The sequence below is a fragment of the Ictidomys tridecemlineatus genome, chromosome 13 (genome assembly GCF_052094955.1).
Source record: "Ictidomys tridecemlineatus isolate mIctTri1 chromosome 13, mIctTri1.hap1, whole genome shotgun sequence".
Lineage (NCBI taxonomy): Eukaryota > Metazoa > Chordata > Mammalia > Rodentia > Sciuridae > Ictidomys > Ictidomys tridecemlineatus.
The window spans coordinates 24,025,195-24,051,297 of NC_135489.1; the positions used below are offsets into that span (position 1 = coordinate 24,025,195).

The 26,103-nt window shown below is 36.2% G+C and overlaps 1 protein-coding gene and 1 pseudogene across 3 annotated transcripts in view; one reads left to right on the plus strand and one right to left on the minus strand.

Annotated features, from left to right (window-relative positions):
- Window positions 1-26,103, plus strand: part of Dym (dymeclin) — a 337,787-nt gene that overhangs the window by 56,936 nt on the left and 254,748 nt on the right. For all 3 annotated transcript variants that reach the window (XM_040273249.2, XM_005323076.5, XM_040273254.2), the window contains exon 6: window positions 13,875-13,947. In XM_040273249.2, the coding sequence (XP_040129183.2) occupies window positions 13,875-13,947 (73 nt within the window). The remainder of the gene's footprint in view (window positions 1-13,874; window positions 13,948-26,103) is intronic.
- LOC144370111 (C-terminal-binding protein 1 pseudogene) lies at window positions 119-1,333 on the minus strand (annotated as a pseudogene).

Here is a 26,103-nt window from a genome sequence, read left to right on the forward strand (position 1 = left end):
CAACTATGATAGACACAGGGAAGCTGCTCTGTCTCTCGTCCCCTCGCTCATACCCAGCCCAGTCTCTGCGGTACCACCTCTGCACATTCCAGCCTAAGATTGGAGAACTCTCCATGGACTATAGCTGATCACCTGTGTGGTCTCTATCCACCTAAGGCTTGATAGTTTGTCCAGGAGAATGGGCATGGGGTGGGTGAGCCATGGGGTGGGATGGGACAGGGACATGGTGCTAGGACAAGTCCTTTGTCTGAGGCTGGGATGCAGGTGAGGGCCACACTCATGACTACTGGGTATACCTGCAGGAAGTCCTCTTGAACTCAGGTGCCCCATGGCTAGATCCATTCTGGTCCAGTGTGTGTGGAGACTGTCCAGTGGTACTTGTCAAAGCCATTTTTCAGGCTGTCATGGATCTAGCCTGTGATAGCTCCCTAGATCTCCTGGCCTGCCCCCTTGCAAATCATGATGGATGGCTACTCACTGTACCACAGGAAATGGGGGTTGTAGATGAGGTTGGGTGTGTCCTTCAAGGGTCTCTGGCTGAAGCCGAAGAGCTCTGACACATGCACGTCTAGCACCAGGCTGTGGATCTGCCCCCTCCTTCAGAGCCTGGGCCAGATCCAGCAACCCGTGGCCTGTGATCACTAGGAAGGCCCCTTGTCTCATCGGCTTGTTAGTGAAGTCATTGATGAGGTGGTGGTTGTGCTCGTTGAGTTGGCAGTGCAGTGAAGAGTAGGTCCTACAGGGTGATCATGCCTGCTTGATGCCCTAGGACAGGTAGGGGTCATTGAAGAGGATATTGAAGCTGAAGGCCTTGTCCTGTAGTGCTGCTGCCAGCCCAGTTGTCCTATTCAGATGATGTCCATGGTTTGCTCATGGTCTCCCTGCAGCTTCTGGCAGCTCTGAAGCCTCTTTGAGGATCTGCTCACCACTCTGGACCTATGCCTTCCCCCAGTACCTGGTGTAGTCCGATGGTCCACAGGTACAGGTTCAAGATATGGCATGTGGTTGAGTCTGTGGTCTGCTCCACAGATGCCATAGGCATATTGCTGGTGACACCTTGGTCCCAGCTGTCTTGATGTTGAGGCTGCCACTGATCCTCATGGTTAATTGTAGAGCTTTGAATTTCTCTAGGTCTTCTCTGATTGGATTAGTACCAGATTGTACCATTGGTGTGGTACAATCAGGGCACCCACTGTCTTGTTCAGCACCTTTTCATGGATATCCTGCATTGCTGTGCGTCACCATAGGCCACCATGGCCATGTCCTTCAGGATGGGCATCTCCACCATGCAGTCCCAACTGTCAAGCAACACTACCAGAGGCCTAGAGTGCATGGACTGGTTCCAGTAGGAGGTTGGAACCAGCTGTTGTTCAAAGCTTTTCGTCTCCAGAATCCCTAGGCAGAATTGTGTTCTGTTGTGGTGCCTCATCCCACATCTTTTTTTTTTTTTTAATATTTATTTTTTTAGTTGTAGTTGGACAAAATACCTTTATTCCATTCATTTATTTTTATGTGGTGCTGAGGATCAAACACAGGGCCCCCACATGATAGGTAAGTGCTCTATCGCTGAGCCACAATCCCAGCCCCTCATCCCACATCTTTAACCAAACTTCTTGTGCCGCTGCTATTCCACAGCACTACTGAGGCCTGCATGGGGCTCAGTCTCAGTCCCACAGGCTGCATAGCTGCTAGCCCCTGCCTGGGCAGCCATGGTGCTTCTCCTACCTGCTGCTCAGCCGAGACAAGTGGGACTGCAGCCATGCATCTTCCAAATGAATGACTGTTTTTTTTTTTAATTTTGTGAAGAATGTCATTGGTATTTTGATGGGGATTGTACTGAATCAGTAGATCAGATCACTTTTGTAATATGACCATTTTAACAATGATAATTCTGCCTATCCATGAAAATGGGAAATCTTTCCAACTTCTAGTGTCTTCTTCAATTTCTTTCTTCAGTTTTCTATAATTTTCATTGTAGAGTTCTTTCACCTCCTTGATTAGATTTATTCCAAGGTGTGTGTGTGTGTCTTTCTCTCTTGACTTTGTGAATACAGTTATTTTCCTGATTTCTTTTTCAGCTAATTCATTATTGATATACAGGAAAGCTATTGATCTTTGTATGTTGATTTTGTATTTTCCTACTATGCTGAGTTTATTAGCTTCAGCAGTCTTCTGGTGGAACTTAAAAATTTTTTTTTTTTTATACAGGGACTAAACTCCAAAGGTGCTTAACCACTGAGCCAAATCCCCATCCTCATTCACAGCATTTATTTTATAGGGATTATATGGGATTTATATGCCTATATGGGATTATAGGCATGAAGCCCTGCACCTGCTCTTCAGTGTTTTTTATTTTATTTTTTTTATCATGAGTGGGTCCTGAATTTTGTCAAAGGTTTTCTCGGCATATGTTGAGATGATTGTGATTTTTGTCCTTCATTCTATTTATGAGGTGAATTACATTCATTGATTTGTGCAAGGACATCTTTAAAATTTTTTTTTTTAGTTGTAGATGGCCACAATGCTTTTATTTTATTTATTATAAATTTTTTATGTGGTGCTGAGGATCAAACCCAGTGCTTCACATGTTCCAGCATTACCAGGAACAGCTTAACTTAGGTGAAAAATCTTTTTTTTTCCTCTAATGACAAGGAAAAATACAGGTTGAGTTTGTTTACCTTTATTGCACTTTCCTCCTCAAGAGGCTGCTGAATTAAAAAAAAAAAAAAAACCAACATCAAGTTTTGTTTCTTTAATACTCTAAAATTTCTTTCCAAACAAATGATGTAGTTCTCTGGTTTCAGGGAAGCTGAATCATGATATAGTCTACTTTTCTTTTAAAGCTGTTATTCTTCATTTCAAAGCAAGAATGTAATACCTTTAACTAGGTTATTATTATTGAACAAAGCAAGCATATTAATATTTATTTAAGCAATTTTATTTGCTGTCATTTTTATTGCCCCTTTTGTTCAAAAGAATTTTTCCATTGAAAATCATTCCCTTTTTGTCCAGTTTTAAGATACCTCCTTAAGTTTGGGGAACAGTAGGGAAGGTGAAGACTAGAGAGAGAGAGAGAGGTGTAGATACAAAAATTCTGCTTGATGCTATTCAAAACAGTTAAATTTCAAATAATATGCCATGTTAAAATTTATCAAGTAAAGCTTACTTTAAAGAGTGAATAAAATACAATAGTCACAGATAATTTTTACGTTTAAAATCAAATTTAGCTGAGCATAGTGGCTCAGGCCTGTAATTCTAGAGATTTAAGAGGTTGACCCAGGAGGATCTTAAGACTGAAGCCAGCCCAGCAACTTAGTGAGGCCCTAAGCAACTTAGCAAGACGTAGTCTAAATAAAGGATAAAAAAGGCTGGGGATTAAGTTCAGTAGTAAAGTGCTCCTGGGTTCTACCTCCAGTCAAAAATAAATAAATAAGGGGCTGGGGATGTGGTTCAAGAGGTAGCGCACTTGCCTGGCATGCGTGCGGCCCGGGTTCGATCCTCAGCACCACATACCAACAAAGATGTTGTGTCTGCCGAGAACTAAAAAATAAATATTAAAAAAAAAATTCTCTCTCTCTCTCTCTCTCTCCTCTCTTACTCTCTCTTAAAAAAAAAAAAAACTAAAATAAATAAATAAATAAATAAATAAATAAATAAATAAATAAATAAATAAAATACAAACCAAAGTTAGGTGTGGATTGTGTGTGTCTTTTCCCCCTTCTCATTTTATAACTGAGAGTGCTCGGTATTTTGGACTCTTTGTGTATATTTCCGTTATATGAAAATATTTACTTTATCACTCTCAGGGGAAGCAACTGTCCAGTTCTGTTGCAGATCAAATAATTATTCCTTCCTTGAATTCTGTACTGTTCACTCTTTTTTTAAAAAAAAAAAATTTGTAGTTGCAGATAGACAGCATGCCTTTATTTTATTTGTGTGTTATTATTATTATTTTTTATGTGGTGCTGAGGATCAAACCCAGTGCCTCCCATGTCCAAGGCAAGTGCTGTGCCACTGAGCTGCAGCCCCAGGCCCTGCTGCTCACTCTTGAGTGGCTCCTGTGGAACCCCCCAGACTCTGCTGTAACAGGACAGGCAGCTCCGTTTTATTGAAAAGATCTGTGAAGTATTTTGGAAAATGGAGGCTGGGCATGGGAAGCACACAGAAACATCCTGCACATTTAGAGATTGAGCTATTGTTATTTTTCCAAAACTGGTTTCAATAATGAAAGGCCTTCTGGCTTCAAATTCAATTAATTAGTTGTATTGAAAAAAACAATTCTTTTTTTTTTTAAACTTAAACTGGTCATAGACCAAATATATTTCCTATCTTTTTCTCTCTTATCTACAAAAAAAAAAAAAAAAGGAAAGGAACATAATGAAGTTAAGCTCTTCTAAATTACTTCTGAATATAGCTAGAGTTTGTGCTGATTTTGATCCTCTTTCTGGATCAATTGTTATGTTCTCTAATATACCGTGTAACTATGTGTCATAGTCACAGACTTAATCAGAGATTTTCAGGAAATAAACCAAATTGGTGTATGAGAAATTCTGCAGAATTTTGAAGTCTTGAATGTTATGAGCCTGCTTATTCTAGGAAGGAATGTTTGTGAAAATTTTGTAGAATTACTTTAATGTAGTTATTTCTAAAATACTCTAGTGTCTTTCACAATTATTGTTTATCATTCAGCATTGATTTTCAGAGCTTGAGTTTTATGTATTGATTTTGAGTTTGTGAAACTCTTTAAGAGATGAATATGTTTGATTTATTATTTTGATAATTAGCTTTCTGTATTTCTTAAATATACTAACATTTAAGCAGAGTTTTAAATCAGAATTGTGACTTGCATATTTTATTAATGCTAGCCTTTATGTTTGTGGAACCAACATTACCAGTTCTGCTACTTGAGTTGCAAACTTTTCCATGAAGTTCTGCAGCAAGAACAGAGACAGTATTTATCCCCATGGGACCTAAGAGGGTAATCCAACCAACACCTGTAAACCCAACTCTTGGTTTTGTATTCCTTTTTAAAAATTATGCATACTTTATACATTATCACTATGTCATTTTAATTCTAATATGAAGTTATTTTTTGTTACTTACTACTGAGTAAATAGATGTACTTAAGAGATACACTGTGTTTATTTTGGGGCCATCATCCTCCCTTCAGTATCCATTTTGCCCCTTCATTCCCATTCCTCCAGGCTTGAGAAACATGTTTTTGTTGTTGTTGTTAATCATCCTAGATTACCTCGGGACTGTGTAAAAACAATACTTTCTTAACCACTGACCACATTATCAAGGTGGTTGTCACTCTAAAAGAGCAGTCTGTGAGGTCTGCTATTTGGTAACTATCTGCTTTTACATGGAGTTAGCAATTTAGGATTTTTTTACATGCATTTTAATGACGTTCTTTTTGTTTATTATTGAGTCTACTATTGGTTCACCAGCATAATGTCTTTTTAAGGTTAAAGGCTTGCTGTTTTTGGCATATATAATTATTTTTGTCTTAGTCTTACATAATGTTAGTTTAAGATTTCTACTTCTGATCATTAATTTAAGCCCTTTTTAGATTGTCTTCCAATATTTTTACAATTTATAAATAAAGAGTAGTGAATGGGAACCTCACGCGCAATAGCTAAAAGCATTCATTTATCAGCTCATCTATGAACACCTGAGTTAGATGTGTGAAAGACTGCTTAGGGATTGATGATATTCAGTAGTATAGGTTGTGTGAGGTTGAATTCACGTAAGCACAGGACTATCTGCAAACAACTGAGCAAAGTCAACTGAGGTATCTTAGGTATGTTGGCTGTTACAGCACTTTTTTCTTTATTCAGTCCACTGAATACTGCCATGATCACATGGATATTGGTGGCATTTTCAATGAAGCAGTTTAAAAAAAAATAAAATTTTTATTTATTTATTTTTACATGTTGCTGAGGATCAAACCCAGGGCTTTGCACATGCCAAGTGAGGGCTGTACCTCTGAGCTACAATCCCAGCTCCCAGTGAAACAGTTTTTATGGGAGTAATGTGACTGTCAGTAGCTCAGGTTGTAATCCCAATTGGTGAGGATTTTGTATTTGAACATTTTCCCAGGGCTATGTGATGTGTTAGCAGATTGTTACTGAGGATTTCTGTCATTACATGAGGCTAGCTCTTTATATTGCATGCTTTTGAAAATTTGTCAAAGGGGACAAAAAGTCAGCCCTCAGCAAAACTATGAAGTACTGCTACAAAATTATTACCATTTTCCTCTTGCCTTAAATGTGAGTCTTTCTTCCCTCTCTTTTGGTATTATGTCCCATTCTTGTCAAAGTGATACTTTATATTACTTTATAAGTACAAAATATTTTATATTTTGTATCTTATGTATTCAATACTTTAAATCTCTAGAGGTCTATATCTTTGTGTTTCCTCTGATGGCTATTATTTAATGATGTCGATTGTATTTATTTTACCTGAAACTTAGGCCCCAAATCAGGGAGGAATCTGCATTGGCTTCTGAAGGGATGCAGGGGCCGCTCGCCTCATACCACTTTGGCCTCCTGCAGCAGTTCTTTAGTCCTTGGTTCACATGGGGTTTCAGGTCAAGAGACCTTCCTGGCTGTTGTAGAGGCTTAGTCTATGGATTGCAGGCTTCCTTCGTGTTGGTATGCTGCTTTAGAGATTGCTGCACAGTATTTGCTACAGATTCAAGTCAGTTTACTTCCTTGTGACTGTTCTTTTTGGTTATGGTGTGTGGGTTGTTGGAGATCTTTACTTTCTGGAAGCCCATGAATACACCAAAAAATGTGATGAAGTAGCTACTTCACAGTGCTGCTGCCAGCGTAAGGCAGTTTGTTTCCTTTCTTTCACTTATTTTTTATTTACTTTTTTTTTAGTTGTTATAGATCTTTGTTTTTATGTGGTGCTGAGAATTGAACTGAGTGCCCCACATATGCCAGGCAGGTGTGCTTCCGCTGAGTCCCAGCCCCAGCCCCACTTTCATTTATTTTTATGATAAAAATATTTATAATAAAATATAAATGCCAGAGATTTAATCTAGGGTCTTACAATGCTAGGCAAGGGCTCTATACTCCCACCCCTTTTCCAGGAAAGAGGAAGCCTTTGGAAATTGAGAGACTAAAGATAAAAGCCACAAAAGGGGAAAAATGCTAAAAGGCAGGCCCAGGGAAACAGGAGATTCCAGGAAGAGGAGCATAGGGTGGGAGTGAAAGCCTGCTGGAAAAGCAAGTACCACCTGGGCCTGCACAGCTGCTCTGGAACTGTGGGTGCTGGGGTTTGGAATAGGTGGTCACTCTTCAGGTGGGGTGGAGAGGGGACAGGGGTCACATTCTTAAAGCTGGGAGAGCTGGGGATTTGGAAAGCTGGTTAGTTCAGTTCTGTAGAGAGTAGAAAAGGGAAAGGCTTAACTACATTTTCTTGACACAAAGTAGTTCGGTGTAGATTTATTTATTTATTTTTGGTACCAGGGATTGCTTAATCACTAAGCCATATCCCCAGTCCTTTTTAATGTTTTATTGAGATAGGGTTCTCACTAAGTTGCTTAGAGCCTCTCTAATTTACAGAGGCTGGCTTTTGAACTTGCTATCCTCCTGCCTCAGCCTCCTGAGCCACTGGAATTATAGGCATGTGCCACTAGGCCTGGTTATAAATTTATTTTTTTAATTAATTATTTTGTAGAACTTGCTCTTAGGCATAGTGGATTAAACATGCATTTTTATCTTTGCATTCTCTCAAAACTCCAAAAGACACCAGTAGGGAGAAGCAGGGGGGGCACAATGCCAGTAACATTGGAAGTTAGAGAACTGAGCACTGAAGAGCCTAACTCCTTAGTGGAAGCTGAAAGCTGAATACCTTCAGGGCTGGAGAATACCTGGAGAGATTTGGGAATTGGAAGTGCCAGGCATCTCTGAAAGGCAGATAACTAGGACCGCTTGATAGAAGCAGAATAGAGGCCAAGATCCTGTCTCGGTCATGGAGTTGTGAGACAACTCCTTCCCCAGTTTCGGGAGGTCTGTTTTTGGTAGAGGCTGAACCACAGGCCTCCATGAGTGGCCCCTAGGTGTGGTAAGGGACTGGCCGGCTGTCCATTGCGGTATTTCTTTTCTCTTTTTCTGTTATCAGTTGAACAAAAACAATTAAACTTTGCTAATAAGCACATATTTTATAATGAAAGATGGTAGACAGTATTATTCATAAAGGCAATTAAAAACATTTCTGTTTGACCACAGTCTTAGCACTCAACCAAAATTCTTATTAATTTCATTGGATTGGTATAGGACATAAGCTATTATAATGCATTGAGATGTAGATCACTTTTATTTTTAGAAAGAAGTAAGTCCATTTGTTTTTCTGCTTTATGATTATCTAACAAGCTTTAAAAATCTTGCTAATTAGATGGTTAATATTTTAGAATAACTTTTAATATTAGCCTTACAATTACAACTGGTAACAACATAGAATCTATCATGGTTTTGTGACTCTAAGTTTATGATAATTAGAGTCTGGCTATATGCCTTTAATTTTAAGAAGTTAATTTTGTTCCCAACTTTTTAGGCACTCTTTTTAACTCTGTTTTTGGAGCATGTTTCTGTTCTTGATTGTTTTTAGCACTTGTTTTTGGCACAGTGTAGTTTTGGGCAACACTGAGAAACTGGCATTTTAACTTGAGGACAACAACAGTTAGCTCTTGGTCTTTTAACATTCCTTTTAATAACACTATGTAACCTGATTTAATTGACCCATGTTTTCCTTTATTTTGATTGCCTTTTTTTTAAAAAAAAAAAAACAGTGATCAATGAGTGTTTTTTTGTTTTATTTTTATCTTTCTTTTTTTTCCTCCTCTTACTCTGATAGAAGGCATTTGATTCAGACACTATTTTACTCTGCTTCTTTCCCTAAGGACAAAACACGAGGGATATCTTGACCCATGGTACCAAGTGGGTGCCAAACAAAAGGAATAAATTGGCTGTAGCTCAATTTGGGGTATAGATTAATAGAGCTGGAAAGGACCTGAGAAATCCTCCTATCCTTGCTTCTTCCTCTGTGAAACTCATAGGAACCAGAGAAGTGAGTTAAGGCTTTAGAGTGGAAGAAATCCAGGGACAGGGCTGAGATTTACTGACCTTTTCGGCATAATAATTTTAATATTTATTCATTATTTTAGATTGGTTACTATTGGGACTTCCTGTGTGCTTGTTGAATGTATAACGAATAATGCTGATGCATAAACTAATAGTTCACATCTCTCTCCCCTAATCTGGCTCTCAATCCTCACTTATCAGAGATTTTGTATTTAGGGTTTTGAGTGAAACATGGCTCAGTTGACCAGGTTTTTTCCTCGGCTATGTTTAGAAACAGGGCTTTAGAATAATTTGTAAGTTTTTTTTTTTCCTCCCCCATGAGAGTCTAGATTTGGGTACAGATGTGACCTGTACCCTTTACTCTAAGTAAACTGACCTCTTTGAGTCTCGATTTCTTCATCTGTAAAATGATAATTATAATCATATCAACTCCTTAAGAATTATTGTTAGAATCAATTTGAGACAGTATGAAGTTTTCCACACAGTGCCTCTCTAAGGTCAGAGCACTCAGTAAGATTTGCTATTGTATTAGCTCACAAAAAGTAAGAGTTAAAATATTAAAACATTTGACTACAGCTATTTAGACAATTTATTTACTTTTTGTCTTTTCTCTGTTGGAACTGGGATCAAACTCAGGGCTTTGTGTATGCAATGAAAGCACATTACCACTGAGCTACATCCTAGCCTCAATTTAAAACTCTTTAAGAAGAATTCTTAAGAGAGACACACAGTCTCTTTTAAGGAGAAAAATTTTAAGTAGTAAAATTCACAGTGGAGTAAACACATTGAACATTGCAGAGTTCTGTGCTAAAAGAATCTCAGTGTACTTTGTCACTGACCTGCTAACCTGAAAGGCTTTTTAGATTTTCTTTACTATGAGGAGTGTTATGAGTTTGTTGTAATTTTTGGTAGATGAATTTATATTTATTTGCTTTTAATTGAAAGCTAAGGTGATATAAATACCTCTTGGAAATCAGGGCAGTATGAATGGTTTGCTTAATGGCAAACCAGGTAATCAGTCAAAACTTGTTAATATTCACTTAGTGCATAAGTATTTACTTCTGGATTAGCCCCTAACAATAATAATTCTGAAGATTTATTTTAATAATGAGTCTGAAGCTTTTTTTAAAAATAAACTTAAGTCTTCTGAAATTTTAACTGGAAATTGTTTATTTTTATCTTTTTTTAGGGCATTGGGTTTGAAATGCCCTAAAAATTTTTACTTGTGTGAAATTATCATTTTATATTAAATTGATAAGAATACTTTGAATATGCCTTCCTTCACCTAGTTGTAAACTTGGCTGTGGTCATGATGGCAACTGGCTAGAGAGTTCATGTCACTATTTTAAGGCTTAAAAATTAGATATGTTTACAGCCAAGAAATAAAAAGTCCAATCCGGAACTTGAGTCTTTCTGTGTATTCTTTTTAGCATTGATTGGTATGTTCAATGTGGTTTAATATTCTCTTCAATATTTGTACTCACCATCAAAGGGCTACTGTGCCAGTTCTCTTTGTGGCAAGGCAGGAAAGTTTCTCTATAATTTCTAAATAGCAAGTAATATTGTGGCCTAGGAAAAAAAAAGACTAAAATATTTTTTTTGAGACTCTGAGTGATTTGGATACTACTGCTGAATCTTTACTAATACACCTGGATTCAGTTCAGCAAATATGTCTTGAGTATATATTAGTTTTTTCCTCAGTATCTTTGGGAATGGGTTCCAGGAATGCCCACCCCCTAATAGATTTCAAAATCCACAGATGTTCAAGACCTTTATATAAAATGTATAGTGTTTGCATATATCCTACATAAATCCTATATACCATAAGTCATCTCCAGATTATGTATAGATGTAGCACAATGAAAATTCTATGCAAATAGTTGTTTACTGTATTGTTTAGGGGATATTGACAAGAACAAAGTTCATATGTGTTCAATATTGGCAGTTTTTTAACCCCTCAAATATTTTCAATCTGCAATTATTTGAATTCAGGGATGACATGGAGGGCCAAGTGATGTTCAAGCTGTTTATCAGTTGTTGCCCTCAAGAAGTCTAGAATCCAATAAGGATCTGCCTGCTTGTAGATAGGAAGTAATAGTTTACCATAGTCAGTGGATGAAACATATATGCATATGTGTGCAATCAAAGTCATGCTTAAGGCATGGATACTTTATAGATTATTATTTTTATTTATGGTTAGGCAACTGAATTTTATAAAAGAGATGGATACTGAGAATATTTCAGATGGATAAACATGGACTTTAAGGAAAAATCATTAGCTGAGCATCGTAACACATGCCTATAATTCCAGTGGCTTGGGAGGCTGAGGAGGATAATTACCAGTTCAAAGCCAACCTCAGCAACTTAGTGAGGTCCTAAGCACCTTAGTGAAACCCTGCCTCTAAATAAAAAGGGCAAGGGAGGTGGCTCAGTGGTTCAATCCCCAGTACAAAAAAAAAAAAAAAAAAAAAAAAAAAAAAAAAGAAAAGAAAGAAAGAAAGAAAGAAAAGAAACAATCATTAGTTAGGTGCCATGACATACACCTGTAATCCTAGTGATTTGGGAGGCCAAGACAGGAGGATCTCATGTTTGAGGCCAGCCTCCGCAATTTATTGAGACCTTATCTCAATAAAAAGGACTAGGAATGTAGCTTAGTGGTAAAGTGCCTCTGTTTTCAACCCCCAGTACAAGGAAGAAAAAGAGAAGAAAAAAAATCATGTTTTTATTGTTGGAGAGTATTCCAAGAAATGGGAATGTTGTGAAAGTATAAAATGGCATATAGCAGATAGCTTAGAATATACACTGTGAAAAGGATAATGGAGGGAGAGAAGGTAGAAGTGGGTGCAGGTCTATAACTTGAAAGAACTGGCATGCTTACTTTAGATCTCAGAATTTTTTCCTGATATATAGTCATCAACTTAAAGTAATGAAAAGATCTAAGCTAGGAGGTGAAAGGATGGAATTCAGTTAGCTCCCTCTGGTTATCATCTGGAGTTTAGATTGAAGAGGATTGAAATTGAGGTACAATCATTAGAACTGAGAAGGGTTAGAAATGTTCAGGAGTGAGTTTTAATTTAATAAACTTGTTTAACTGAACTGAGGTGATGAGCTAATGAACAGAGTCATAACAGAGGGACTGAAGGAAAGAGGCAGAGAGGTGGACTAGGTAATTGACAGGACCCAGAGACTGGGTGGTTAGGTTACCATCAGCCCAGCCCAGGGACCCTGCCTGAGTCCTGGTTGGCTGGATTTTACCACCCGCCCTAATAAGAAATAGGCAAAAAATGAAAAGGGGAAAAATGAACTTTATGCAGTTTAATCAAACTAGGGAGAAACAACTAAATTGCTTCTCTTATTTCTCCTGCCAGCCCCACAGAGGCATTACAATTTATAGAAACAAAAGCCAAGTGATAGACATGTGTAGATTTAGAAGACCTGAAGAGGAAGCACAATGGGAAAAACGACAGGAAGTACTGATGCAGATTGAGTTAGCTGTGCTGCAAAGGCCTGGGCAGAGGCCCATTTCTGGTTTGGGGGTTCAGCTCTTACTCTCACTTGAGAAAGTTCCTCTTAATTCAGTAGGGTGCTCCCAAATTCAGTCTGTTTTAGTGACAGACTGAATGAGTTACAGAAGGATGAGTAAGAGAGTGTAGTCTGGGTTTAGACCTTGGCTACTGATGCAGTTGCCAAAAAAGAAGAATAAAGAAGAAATGTTAGGGGCTGGGGATGTGGCTCAAGCGGTAGCGTGCTCCCCTGGCATGCATGCGGCCCGGGTTCGATCCTCAGCACCACATACAAAGAAAGATGTTGTGTCCGCTGAAAACTAAAAATAAATAAATAAATAAATATTAAAAAAAAAAGAAGAAGAAGAAATGTTAGAGAGGTGAATTTGATTTTTAGGTGGAGATGGCTAATAGGCAATTGGATAGAAACATGACAGTCAGACATGAGGCCAAGAGGAAAACTATAGACTTAGGAGTCGCTTGTACATGGGTAGTGATCGGTGAGAGATGTTGGGAATGAGAAGACAGCCAGCGGGAGCACTCAGGGCAGGTATTCTGAGGAAGCAGACACTGGGAAGAAATAGAAAGAGAAGTGGGTTGGAAATAAAATGTTACAGGAACTGAGGAAAGAATAACATGTCCAAAACCAGAAGTCACGGAGGATATTGATTGGCTTTGCAAATTTGAAAGTCACTTAGCAGTAGCAGTCTGGGATAGAAGGCAATTCCATTGGAATGGTAATTTGTATCCTACCTTTGCTACTTATTTATTCTGTGACTTGGGAAAGCCATTTCATTTGTCATTTTGTCTGTAAAGACTTGATTAGCTTCTTGGTGGGATTCAGTCTGATCTAGGGAACCCTAGGAGTTCGGAAAAGATGCCTTGAGGCTTATCAGGAAGAGCAAAGATAAGGTCAGATATTTATGACAGGATGGGGTACATGTACTCTCCCCTTTCTTCGAACAGTATTTTACCTTAATATATGATTTCATTAAAATAAATGTAGTGCAGAATAAGAAATTGTATAACTACTGGCCTACAGGACCTTTAAGATACTTTCCAGCTTTAAAAGCTATATTAATAGCTGATGAATTATTAATAACTATTATTAATAATCATAGATGCTAACTTGTTTATGATTTGTATTTTATTCAGAGGTCAGAATTAGTGTGTGAATGTATATAATGATAATTATTCTTACTTTCATTAGGACTGAAAACCTCTAAACAAATCCATTCTGTTATATACTTTGTTAAAAACTTTTTTTGTTTCTTGCCAGGTTCTGACTCAGAAGATCTTTTGGAAGAATTGCTCTGCTGTTTGATGCAGTTAATCACTGATATTCCACTCTTGTAAGTTCTGGCTAAGCCAGGATTTGTTTTATCTCCTTTGTGTATTGAAGATGATAATAGATAATGTTAAAGAGTTTGTAGGTCCATGTGTAGTATTTTTATGTGTGTCTTTTAAGGATTTTACATCCATGGAATTCCTTTATCTCTCTTGCCTAATAGTATTTATATTTTGATTATATATCATCAAAATAATAATTTTATATTAAGGGAAAATAATCAAATCTTTTGGCAATATTAAGCGTTAGGCACAAAATTAGATTAATCTCTATAATAAGAGATTTTATAGATCTATGGAAATGAGTTTGAGAGAAAAGCAAATTTGTATGTCATAGACACAGCTAGTTAGCCATTCTATATTTGTTCTACCTTTTTTCCTGGCCTGATTTTATTTCTGGCCTCTTTTCAGAGATTTCTGTGTCCAGCCTTCTTTGCAGCTAGGGGGGAAGTTGAGACCTGGGGAAATCCTCCAATAACACTTTTGGGTAAAACACTTAAGAAGGAGGGGTATCTTTTTGTTCTTGACAACCCTTTTGTTGTCAAGGAATGTGGACAAGGTCTTTTGAGTTGTCTGGCAATTTTGGCACCCTGAACCAAGTATGTAACAGAATATTCTGCTTGGATGTTATTGAGCTGCTGAAGCAAAATCGTCAACTAGGGTCCCCCTCCCTCATTCCAGACTTCTAGTGTGATAACAGTAGACCCTTGTTTGTCTATGTTATTGTGACTGGATTTCTGTCACTGATAGGGCAGCTGAACCCAAATATTGTCTGCTGTTTCCTTATCGTAGCATGTGGAGTGCTTCAGATGCTTCTGATTTAGTTTTACAACTCTAGTAACATTTTTTTCATTACCAAATAGCAATGATTTAATATATTTACTAAATAGTTACATTCTTTTTTTGTTGTTTTACCTTTATTAATAAAATGTTTTGGTGAAGTTAAGGGGGATGAAAACTGTAAATATCTTTAGGTAGGAAATAAGCTGTGTGAACATAGTGGGTGAATAGCTACTTAGACACTCTTGAAGAGCAAGCGGTGTTGCAATCTATCAAACATTTCAGTGTTTTAATGTGTTTATACTTTTTAAATGAACTGAAAATGCACAGACAACCAGATGTCTTGTGTTATGTACACTCAGCTTTAACCAGCTGCTGAAACAATTTTTTATGATTTAATGGTCTTGGAACTCCATCCTATGAGAAGGTTTGTCTTGGTTACAGTTTCCATGTGAAACCAAGCTACTCTTTAAACTATAACTATAGTGCAGTATTATAGATCTGCCTATGATTTAAGGGGAATATCAATATATGAAATCTGGGAATGGTGTCACATCTAAACATCGTCAAGCTTGCCATGAAGTTTTCACGTTAACCTTGACATGTTTGTGCTGAATTAGCAGGTGAATAGTGAGAAATCTAATTTTAGTACTCAGAGAGTAAGTCAAAACTTAGCTTAAATGTTTCTCATGAGACTCTGTTAAGTCATTTTATTAAAATTGAAAGAAAAATTATTACCAAAGGGGACACACACACACACACACATATTTATACATGTTACTTTATTACTAAGAGAATAGGATCAACAGTAGTACTGTAGGTTAGATGAACCCCTAGAAGTTTATTGCAATGAACTTTGCAGGGTTCATTTGAAGAGGAGATTGACTTTTAAGTTGTTAGCAGCCACTGCTTTTTAGACACTTTGGATTACTTGTTAAAATATTAATTCTATAAGGTATAAATCTTTAAAGTCAAAGTTGCAAATCTCTGAGGAATCCTTCTTTAAATCCATATCTCTCAGCATTTATATAATAAAAATAAAGATTGTTATATGTAGACTTCCTTGTCCCTTAATATTTTTTCAGTGTATTGGGGTTGATACCACTAGAATTTAAATTAGTATTCCAAGAGAAAAACCATGCCTTTGATTTTTAGACCGTCTGTGATCTCAAGGGAATTGGAAAGAAATAAAGTAAGAGAGAGGTGTTTTCCTCAGGACATTAACATGGAGTGTAATATATACGCCAGAGTCAAGCCCGAAGTTTAGAATTTGAACAGCGTTGGTTTGCACAGTGTCACTGAAAGGGCCGAGGGAGACCTGTGAGAATCAACTCAGTGGCGAGGTTTACTTGGGGCTACAGCACCAGCAGCAGTTAGGTTATATTTAGACCCAGTACTATATTTATATTTTGGGGACTGCTTATGATGTTGTTTTGTTGTGAAATAGAAGTTTTTGAATAGAGGACTTGAAGTAGATTTCTTTTTTTTTTTTAAAGAGAGAGTGAGAGAGGAGAGAGAGAGAGAATTTTTAATATTTATTTTTTAGTTCTCGGCAGACCAACATCTTTGTTGGTATGTGGTGCTGAGGATTGAACCCGGGCCGCACGCATGCCAGGCGAGCGCGCTACCGCTTGAGCCACATCTCCAGCCCTGAAGTAGATTTCTGACCTAGTCTTTTTATCTGTTTTTGTTGCCCTAAGTGTGGGCCATGCTGATGCTGTTAGCTGTATGTGATGATGTCATCGTCAAGTACAGGCCCTGTTCCTCCTTTCTTGTGCTGTTCCCTGAGAGGTCTGTGCAGAGTAGGCCTTTCTGTTGGTACCAGGCCTGACATGCAGCCTTTCCCTGTGAGATCCATTCATGTGGTGGTCTCCTTTCTGAACCTGTGAACTCATTGTGAACTGGGCTCAATTAATTCTTATCCTGGCTTTGATTTGTAGATTTTTCAGTGATAGCTTAATCTGAGGAAACCTTTCCTAGTTTTTTCGTGGGCTATGGATTGATGAAGATGAGATTTTGTAATCAGTTGCCGTCACTACTGCTGTTTAGTGGCTGTGTAGTGTGACTTTGTGTACTTGTTGAGTGCAGGGAGTGTTTGGTGTCAGCTGCTCACCTTGTCCACACTCCTTCTGTGCCAGCCATCCTCTCTCCAGCATCTTTAACATTCTTCTTCTGCCTTGACTCTCTCTTCAGACACTTCCATGACTCTTTCCCTAACTTCCTTTCAGCTTTCTTCTGCTCAGGGTCTGTTTCTCAGAAATTGCTCTTTCACTACCCTAAAACAGCTCCCAATCCTTCTCTGCCCTCTTGTCATGCTTCTTTCTTTGTCTAAACACTTAGCACTACTTTTCATATTATCTGTTCTCTCTCTTGTTTGCAATTTTCAAATAAAATTTTAATGAAAGCTCCATGAAAACCAGGAGTCTTCATGTGCCAGTGTTTGTTTTGTTCTCTGCTATATCCCTGGTATTCAGTTCTATGTGGTAGAGCCTCAAAAGATATTTATTAAATAAGTAAATTAGTAGGATACAACCTATTTAATGTGTTAAAACATTTTGTTTGCTTATTTTTCATTATTTAGTTTGTACAGAAACACAGTATTGTGCTAAGGCAATATTCCCTTCCAAGTGGTATGGCTCAGATCCCTTTGTACTTGGTACCTTTTGTTATGTAACAAACAGGTGTCTTACTGACATTTTTAGAAGTCAAAACATCTGACAATATTTAAGGAAATAAGGGACTTTGGGCTTTTTATTTCAGTTTCCCCAGATTATCCCTTCATAGTACAATAATTTCTTTTTAATTAAGTTAATCCTTGAAAAATGTATTTTAAATATATGATGGATATATATTGTACGAGGCCCAGGTTATAGAAAGGAGTGACTCTTAAAAACCTTGGAGATGGAAAGATACACAGAAAGATAGCTCCGTAAGAGGAACAGTGGATAAAAGCATTTGGAGTGATAGTGATTATTAGTGGCTAAATCATTGAAGAGTTAGAAAGGAGCTGGATAGGGACCTCTCATGGTGAGTAATACGTTTGGAGAATAATAAGAGCATTATTATTTTGATTTGATTACAGCAGGTTTGTAGAAATTTAGGGCTGGGAAAGCTTTGTTATTTGATGGAGTAAAGAGTTGACTGTTAGAGGATTGAAGTTTTAATTATGCTTAGGATTCTCTTTTTTACATATAAACAGCCTAACTTTTAGATCTATTTCTCTGCTGTCCATTTTGGAAATTTGGGGTGGTGGAATAAAACTAAAACTGATTAATAATCTTAGTTATAACATTAATCATATCTGCAGGATTTCGTAAATGTAATAAAATTACATAAAATGCACATTTATTCAAATGTACATTTAGCCCATAGTCTTTAGATATTATACTGTGAAAAGTTTGAATATTGAAAGTGTTTGCTGCTAACAGTGAGTAGGTGGCTAAAGAACCTGAAGAGTCATAAATGGTTATTTATGAAGTCTCCAGTTGTTGGAAGAGAGGGAAGGTATCAGAGGCCCGTGGTTGGCAGTGAAGGGCCTGTTGGGAAAATGCTTTGCTCCCTCCTGTGCTGTTGATTTTCAAACACTCTTCCAAAGCCGGATTCAACCAGGGCTGGGCGGGGCATGGGCTACAGCAAGTCAGCAGTTGATTTAGGTGCTGTGAAGTAAACATCTCATACAGCTTTCTGCAAGAGTGAGGCATTTAAGACACTATAAGCATTGAATCAAAGCTTATGGAGTTTTTATGTACCAAGATAGTATTATATAATTAAAAAAATCCCCAATAGCTCTTTAGTTAGAAAATTGATCTGTGTCTGATGGCACTTGCCTGTAATCTTAGCAGCTTGGGAGGCTGAGGCAGGAGGATGGCAAGTTCAAGGCCAGCCTTAACAACTTAGTGAGGCTGTAATGAACTTAGTTAGGTCTTATCTCAAAATAAAAAAATTAAAAAAAAATTTTTAAAGAAGGGAGATGTGGCCTCGTATTCAATCCCTGGTACCAAACAAAAATAAAACCCAACAACAGCAAAGAAAGAAAATTGCTGCCTGGTGTCTTGGTTGAAGGGATTTCCAGTTAATTGTTTTTAATATGTAAACATTATCTGGTTTATGGAAATATGAAAAATATTTATCAGTACACACAGTGTTGATTTTACAAGATAGGTGCTAGATTGTTTATAAATGCTTAACTGATTAATGTAAAGAGGTATGAGCTATATCTCGTAGCAGAGAAAAATATCCATGTATTATTCTATGAACACAGAAGATAAGGTTTGAATTCTACTTCTATTACTAAGCAGCAACATTGCATCAGGCCTGTTTTCTCATTTTAAAATTGGGATTAAGGCTGGAGATATAGGCCAGATGGACACAATACCTTTATTTTATTTATTACACAGACTTAGCATGTGTGAAGCCCTGGGTTCAATCCCCAGTCTCTATATCCTCCAGTAAAACCAGAGTTAACAGATTGGAGATTGTCATTTGAAAAAGACATTTGTAGGCATGTAGTTCGGTTTTTAAATATTTTAGATATGGAAATGGAGTTGCATGAGTTCAGAAAACAATTCATATAGCATAGAAGGAACAGCTAAGAAAGGTGATAGTTTAATAATAGTAGTCTTATTTTATTTGTACTTTCACTTTCTGGATTTTTAATTACTGCAATCAACAGGGATCTGACATCCAATCATCAAGAGTTTTGTGGTTTCTCTCATAGTACATATATTTTTAAAATTTGTATTTTAAAATTTTTTTCCTGTAAATATTTTGTTAGGTTTTTACCCTAACATTTCATTTTTTGAGTGCTGATATAAATGTATACCACTATTTCTTGATTCATTAAATTATTTATTTATGTCTATTCACTTGATTATCTCTTTCTGCTTCCTTTCACACTTTCTCTTGCTATTTTCCCTGCTATATATTTAGATTGTTAGTTTTAATAGAAGTAGAGGGTAGAATAATGATTATCATAGGCTAGAAAGGGTATGGAGGAGGGGGGGAATAAAGAAGGGCTGGTTATTTTGAATACAAAAATACAGCTAGATAAGAGGATTAAGTCCTAATGCTCTGTAGTACAGTAGAGTGACTCAAGTTAACATTTCAGAATAGCTGCAAGAGAGTATTTTGAATGTTCCCAACACAAAAAAATGGAAAAAAAAAAAACCCAAAACATTCAGAGTAATGCATATGCTAATCATCTTGATTTAATTATTGCAATTGTATGTGTGTGTCTAAATGTCACACCATATTCCATGAATATGTGAATACAGTTATGTGTCAATTAAAAAATAAAAAGAAACTAGTCAAAAATTATTTTCAGTTTAAGTTAAAAATGGAACTTATTAGGTTTTTTTGTATGCATTTTCTCAGAAAAACATAGGAGACTGCTGCTGCTGGTCACATGGCATGCTGTTTTACAGTAAACTTTAGAAGGATTACATTCTTTAATAACAATAAAAAATATAGTGTAGTCAATTCATAAACCAGTAACAATCATTAATTATCAAATATTATGTGTGGTATGCAGTTCTTTGTGCTATTTTTTTAAATAATTTCTTTTTTAGTTGTGGATGGACACAACACCTTTATTTTGTTTATTTATGTTTTTATGTGGTGCTGTGGATCGAACCCAGTGCCTCACACATGCTAGGTAAGCACTCTACCGCTGAACCACAACCCCAGCCCTGTGCTATTCTTTTTATGAGGCTGGAAGCATAGTTGGTTATTGAAGCATCAGTACCAGAAACACATAACTCTGAGCTGTGTGATGACAGCTGCAAAGTCAGTAGGTGATAGGAATTTATCAGTTCCAATATAATCTTATAGGACCACTCTGTGTATGTGGTCTGTCATAAACTGAAACCTTATTATGTAACACATGTCAATTTAAAAGCTATTTCTAACTTTTGATGAAGTTTTAGCAATAATTTTCTCCCCTCAGGAGCTTTTTTTCTCTGTCTATTCTTGTTTCATGAACAAAACATTTTTTTAAAAGAATTTCACCTTTATTTTATGTATTTATTTTTATATGGTGGTGAGGATTGAACACAAGGCCTCACCCATCCTAGGGAAGTGCTTTACCATTGAGCCATAACCTCAGCCCTATGAATGAAACATTTTGAGTTGGCATAATTACACTCAGGACACTCACATGCATACCATACATTCTGTAATTATTATGATTTTAGTATGTTTGCATTATTGTTACGTTTCCATTTTTTTCAATTTGTCAATCTAAATTTTTGTTTTTTAAGGATTTTTTAGAAACTCTGTCGAACTTTGTTTCAAGATTTGTGGCTCTGTTTTAAACAATCAATGCATTTTTACATATGGAGTATCAGTTCTTTGAGAAACTGCAACCATGAAATAGATACTTGAGATCCTGTGACCTACCCCTTTAGTTTTTACATATGAGTTGACAGATAAGCTGGTTGATAAAGGTAATGAGTGTCAGTTCTAAAACTAGATCCAGATTTCTTGACTCTTGACCTCCAGGCACTTTTTGTTTTATTGTTTAGATTTTTATAGAGGCTGGGAGTTGTAGCTTAGTGGTAGAGTGCATGCCTAGCATGCACAGACCCTGGATTCAATCCTGGGCACCAGAAAAAAAGATTTATAAATGAGAATTATTATCATGTCTTTAATTCATTAACTTAAAAGTAGCCATCACTATTAATAGTACCTAATATATGATACTACCTTTTAGTTTCTCTTTATATTTGTCTTTTAGATTTCCTTGTTGGTATGGCATTACTTTTTTTAAATTTTGGTAATCCTTTGAACTTGTCACTTGTTTTAAACTTATGTTCCATTTACAGTACCTTGAGATTTCTTATCCAATAGTAAGTCAAAAAAGCATGTTTTTTTCCCCTCTGTGCTCATTGATTTTGCCCTCAGCCAACACTAACACCCATTTCATGAAGGCTTTTGTCTTTATCCAAGTGTTCCACTCTGCCTGAGCCGAGCAGTACAAGGTCATGGCGCCTGTCTTTTTTTCTTCACACAAAATTAATAACTTGCTCCAACAGTAGTTTGTTCTAGGACATTTCCAGACCAGATGGTGGAAAGTTCTTGGGATGATATGGCAGCCAAAGCAACATTTTGGCTTTCTAAAGTTGACTTTGTTTTGGTGATTATGTAATGAAAATCTTCTGAAGATTATACAAGGACATTAAAACAAGAAAGATCTGTTGGCTGAATATATTTTTCATCTTTTGAAAGCCACCACAACTCAGCATGGTAGAATTTTGGTTTCTTTCAAGTATTGGCCCTCTGGCTCATTTCTCTGATTTTTTGGCGCTTAAGATAGCCCAATTAATATTTTAAATTTTGTTTTCATAGGGATCTAATGTTACCTTGAATTCTTTTTTTTAACCATTAAAGTAAATTATAGTAGGAAATGACATTAGAGATCATCTTGCTCAGTATACCTGTTTGCAAATAAGAAAAACAAGATCTAGAGAAGTTATTTGTCAAAGTTAACAGAGTTGAGAACTGAGAAATAGATTCCATCTTTTAAAATTTTAAGTCAATGACTCCTATCGCGTACCACAATGTGATTTGGATGATTAAGTTTTTTATTTGCTCTTATTTCAATGTCATCGAATTTTAATAGGTGAAAGTTCAGTTTTTAAGATTTTGTGGCAGTTTTTTCCAGCTCTTGAGTAATTTAATTTAGTTAATACATTTGCCTGATTCAAAACTCATCTCACAAAAGTGTGCTCCCTCTCATCCTTGTCTCCCTTCCCTTTGCTTTTGTAGTTAACTACAGTTCTTAGTTTTTTATGTTCCTTTCTTGAAAAATTTCACTCATTCACACACACACACATGCACGCACACACACACACACATACACACATATAATTCTGAATATAGATTCTTTATCCTGTTTTCACACAAAGGTAGAAAATGCCACATTTTTTTTTCTTTTTTGACTTTGCTCTTTTAGCAATCTGTCCTGGCAGTGTTTGCATACCAGTGTTTAGAGGGCTTTTATTTTTTAGTTTTAGAAATAAGAACTTGAGATGTAATTTAAATACCCCAAAATTCACCTTTCCAAAGGAAATAACTCAGTGTTTTTGAGTTTTGAAAACCTCACCACTAATTCCAGAGCGTTTTTATTAACCCAGGTAGAAGTCCATTACCATTAGTAATCCATTCCCAGTTGTCCCTGTGACTATCTCCACACCTTACTTCTGGTCTGGATATTCTATATTAATGAAATGAGACTGGGCCTTTTGTGTCTGGCTTTTTAAAAAAATTGATATGATGTGTTCAGGGTTTATCTATGTTGTTGCCGAGACTTCACTCTTTCCTATTGCTGAAAAGTATTTCATTGTATGTCTGTACCACATTTTGTTTAAACATTCATCAGTTGCTAGACATTTGGTTTGTTTCTACTATTAGGCCATTATGAATAATGCTGCTATAAAATTCTTGTATAAGATTTTGTGTGGACATATGTTTTCAATTCTCTTGAGTGGATATCTAGGAATAGAATTGCTAGATCCTCTGGCATTGTGTTTAACTTTTTGAATAGCTGCCAGATTTTTCCACAGTGGCTTTACCATTTTACGTTCTCACCATCCACGTATTAGTGTTACAATTTCTCCACATCCTTTCTCATTGTTCTTTAAAAACTGTATAATATCCTGTATAATATCATTCCCCTCTTGATAGACATGAGGATTGTTAACTTTTTTTTGCTCATATCCTTTGCTCATTTGTGTATTGGAGCCTCTTGTATCTGTTTCTAGGACCCTTTTTATATTAGCAAGATTAGCCCTTTGTGAAATGAATCTGAAATGTATTGATTCTCAGTTTGTCTCTTGACTTGGCTTTTTTTTGCTTATAATATACTCTTGGTTTTGCCTATTGAATATTTAAAAACAATTTTAACAAATTTACTTTATCAGTCATTGGCAGTTTTTCAGGATCTACAAACTCTTCCTTTTTTTTTTCTTTTGTTACCTCATCTCTTATTACTCTCCTTGCATATTCTATTCATTCTATTCTAGCCCTACTGGTCTCTTTGCTGTTCCTTAAATATTTTAGTCGTGTTCCTATCTCAGGGCCTTTGTATGTGCTGGTCTCTCTACCTGGAAGACTAATCTTGCCCCCTTACTTCTTTGCTTAAATGTCTTTGCTTAAATGTCAACTTCTTATTGTAGTTTTCCTATTTTATTTTATTTTTGAGGGGGTTACCAGGAATTAAACTCAGGGGTACTTGACCATTGAGCCACATCCACAGTCCTATTTTTTGTATTTTATTTAGAGACAGGATTTCACTGAGTTGCATAGCGCCTGCTTTTGCTGAGGCTGGCTTTGAACTCACAATCCTCCTGTGTCAGTCTTCCAAGTTGCTGGGATTACAGGCCTGTGCCACACACCTGGCTGGTTTTCCTATTTTAAATCATGGCATTCCTGTAATAAATTATTAATAGTTTCTAAAGTTCATTATCTTCTTCTTTAAGAAGAAAGATAAAAATATAAGATTTATATTCATTTAGGAATAAATATAAATTAAATAAACATTTTTATTAGAAATAAATATGTCTTAAATTTTTATTCATATTAAGTGGTAGGTCAACATGTGAAATCTCCTACTTTTTGGCTTATAGTTCTCAGCTATTTTGGAAATAATCAAGACTAACAGATACTGTCTTGGGCAATGTCACTACCCTTTATATTCAGTGCAGTTTTTGGTGCTGAAATTGTATTCATTTTTTATGGTTGGTACAAATTAGGTTTCTGTAAGTGCTTTTTCTTATACTGGAATAGAATTTCTAGGTGTAAAGTTGTCAAGTAGTATTGAAATACATTTAATTACTAAACACTTTTTAATGAGACTGAATTTGTTAATCTGTGACTGTGCCAGTAGCAAAAAATTTAACTCACACTTTGATGGGCAGCTATGGCTAGCTCATGTTAGAGTATCTTTCCCTATTTGTATATAGCTTTTACTTTGATTGTTTATGATGAAGTGAGAGAACAATAATCGATATAATTCCTGGGCCATCTTTTATAATTTTTCTGGAAATTTCCTAATAGAGACCATTAGTTTTTCCATCATTTTTGTACCCTTACCATTTTAAGAATTTCAATTAAAAGTAATAAAAGTTGTTACTTATAATTTCGTGTCTTAGGATTGCTGTTTTTATTTTTTCATATCAGCACCTGCATATGTATGCATTTATGGGCACCTCTGCTACCATAAACATAGACTGCTACCTTTGTTTAACACATCATGAAACAACTGTTCCAATAAATCAAAAGTTATGGGATAGCCAGGCACAGTGACATATGCCTATGATTCCAGTGTCTCAGGAGGCTGAGGCAGGAAAATCTCAAGTTTGAGGCCAGCCTGTCACAAAATAAAAAAATAAAAAAATAGATTAAAAAAATAAAAAAGGTCTGGAGTCGTAGCTCAGTAGTAAAGGGCCTCTGGGTTCAACCCCCTCCTCCCACCATCAAAAAGAATGAAAAAGAAAGGGTAGAGGACAACATTTATAAGAAAATGAACAGTCATGTCACAGATGGAAAAATGTCTATAAATTGTATCTATGATAGACTATTAAGTTTTTCTTTTGACAAAAACTTTATTCCTGAGTATATTAAGGTATATTATAACTTAAAATATTGTTAACATTTTGGGAAAATAAACCCAATTAAAATATAAAGACTTAAAGTTTATATTTTACATAAAAAATGTGAGTGGCTATTAAAAGATATCTAATATCAGAAAATACAAATTAAAATAATGAGTTATTGTCATTACTACTACTAGAAGTAGCTAAAAAGATTGACAGTACTAAAAATTGGTGAAAATGTGAAGCAACTAGAACTTTCAGAAACTGCTGTGGGAGAAGCCAATTTGAAAAGGCTACAAAGGCAAAACTAGGATCATGGCAAAGAACAGTGGTAGCTAGGGGTTGGGGAGGGAGGAATAAGCACAGGGGGTTTTTAAGGCAGTGAAATTACTCTGAATGATACTGTAACATTGGAGACCTGGTGTTATACATTTATCAAAACTGAATACACAACACCAGGAAGGAATCCTATTGCAGACTGTGAACTTGGGGTGATTGTAGGGTCAGTGCTGGTTCATTGATTGTAACAAGTATTCTACTCTAGTTCTAATAGGGGAGGCTATGCATTTGTAAATTTGTGCTTTCCATTAATTTTCTGTGAGCATAAAACCTCTCTAAAATATTAAATTTATATTAAAATATTACTGTGAGAATGTAAAATGGTACAAGCACTTTGGCAAAAGGTTTGATAATTTCTTTTTGTTTTTCCGAGGTAAAAAATCTGTATTAGTTTAATTTTTTTTTGCCCTACAGTAATAGTTCATTTCTTCTTTTTAAAAAAGTTTATTG